This window comes from Emiliania huxleyi, assembly GCF_000372725.1.
Source record: "Emiliania huxleyi CCMP1516 chromosome Unknown EMIHUscaffold_12, whole genome shotgun sequence".
In the NCBI taxonomy this organism is placed as follows: domain Eukaryota; phylum Haptophyta; order Isochrysidales; family Noelaerhabdaceae; genus Emiliania; species Emiliania huxleyi.
Window position 1 is genome coordinate 1,289,545 of NW_005201392.1, and position 993 is coordinate 1,290,537.

General features: G+C 60.1%; 1 protein-coding gene across 1 annotated transcript in view; it reads right to left on the bottom strand.

The window, feature by feature from the left end:
- Nucleotides 1–498, bottom strand: part of EMIHUDRAFT_200827 (hypothetical protein) — a gene marked incomplete at both ends in the record, with an annotated part of 1,317 nt that extends 819 nt beyond the window's left edge. Inside the window, one exon of the mRNA XM_005790635.1 lies at nucleotides 375–498. Within this exon, the coding sequence (XP_005790692.1) occupies nucleotides 375–498 (124 nt within the window). The remainder of the gene's footprint in view (nucleotides 1–374) is intronic.
- Nucleotides 499–993: the final 495 nt, after the last annotated feature.

Below are 993 nucleotides of genomic sequence, written 5' to 3' on the forward strand. Positions count from 1 at the left end.
TGGGAGGCCCGTAACCAAGGGGGGAAAACGCCCGGGTTTTCTTATAGCGTCAAAACCCCGACGGAGTGGTCCACCAGCATGGCAGCCTCGGGCGCCCTGCAGGCTCTACAGCTTCGGATTCGGAAATCTGGGGCAAAAGATCGACTTCCAGCACAGGGGGTTAAAAAGCGCGGCACGCACAGGAGCGGCCGCACATTGCGCGGAACCCCCCCTGCACATCTCAAGCATTCCCCGCTGCTGGGGTGGGAGCCCCCCCCCCCCCAGCAGCAGCGCTCTGTCGGGACCCCCCCCCCCAGCAGCAGAGCGCTGCTGCTGGGGGGGTCAGACCCCCCCCCCTAGCAGCAGGGATGACTTTAGATGTGCAGGGGGGGTACCGAGCAATGTGCGGCCGCTCATGTGCATGTCGCGCTTTTTGATCTCCCTGTGCTGGAAGTCGATCTTTTGCTCCAGATTCCGAATCTGAAGCTGCAGAGCCTGCAGGTCGCTCGAGGCTGCCATGCTGGTGGACCAACACTGCCGGAGTTGGACGCAAGAAGAAAACGCGGCGTTTCCTCCCTTGGGTTATCGGCTCCTATAACGGGGTCTTTTCATCGCAGCGCAAATCTATCGCGGCGCACTCGCCATCTGTGAGCCTAGCGCAGCGCGAACTCGCCGTCTGAGCCTAGCGCAGCGCGAACTCGCTCTGAGCCTAGCGCAGCGCCTCGGAAAACACCATTTTGGCTCGCCAACTGCCCTCCGCGCCCCCACACCGTTAGGATAATACTTTTCATTTTTCTCTTTGCGACATCTCGCGTTCACGAGATCGGTGCTTGCCCGGTCTTTTTCATGAAGCCCCCGAAGTAAACGCGGAGCAATTTGCCCACACAGTGGAGCCCGAAGTGAGGATGGCGAAGGACCCGGCGGCTAAAAATCTCTCTCTCTCAAATCACCCACTTTTCGAGATGGTCGGAGATTGAGTGTGTTGCACCCCTTTGCACCCCTTCGTGTCCACAC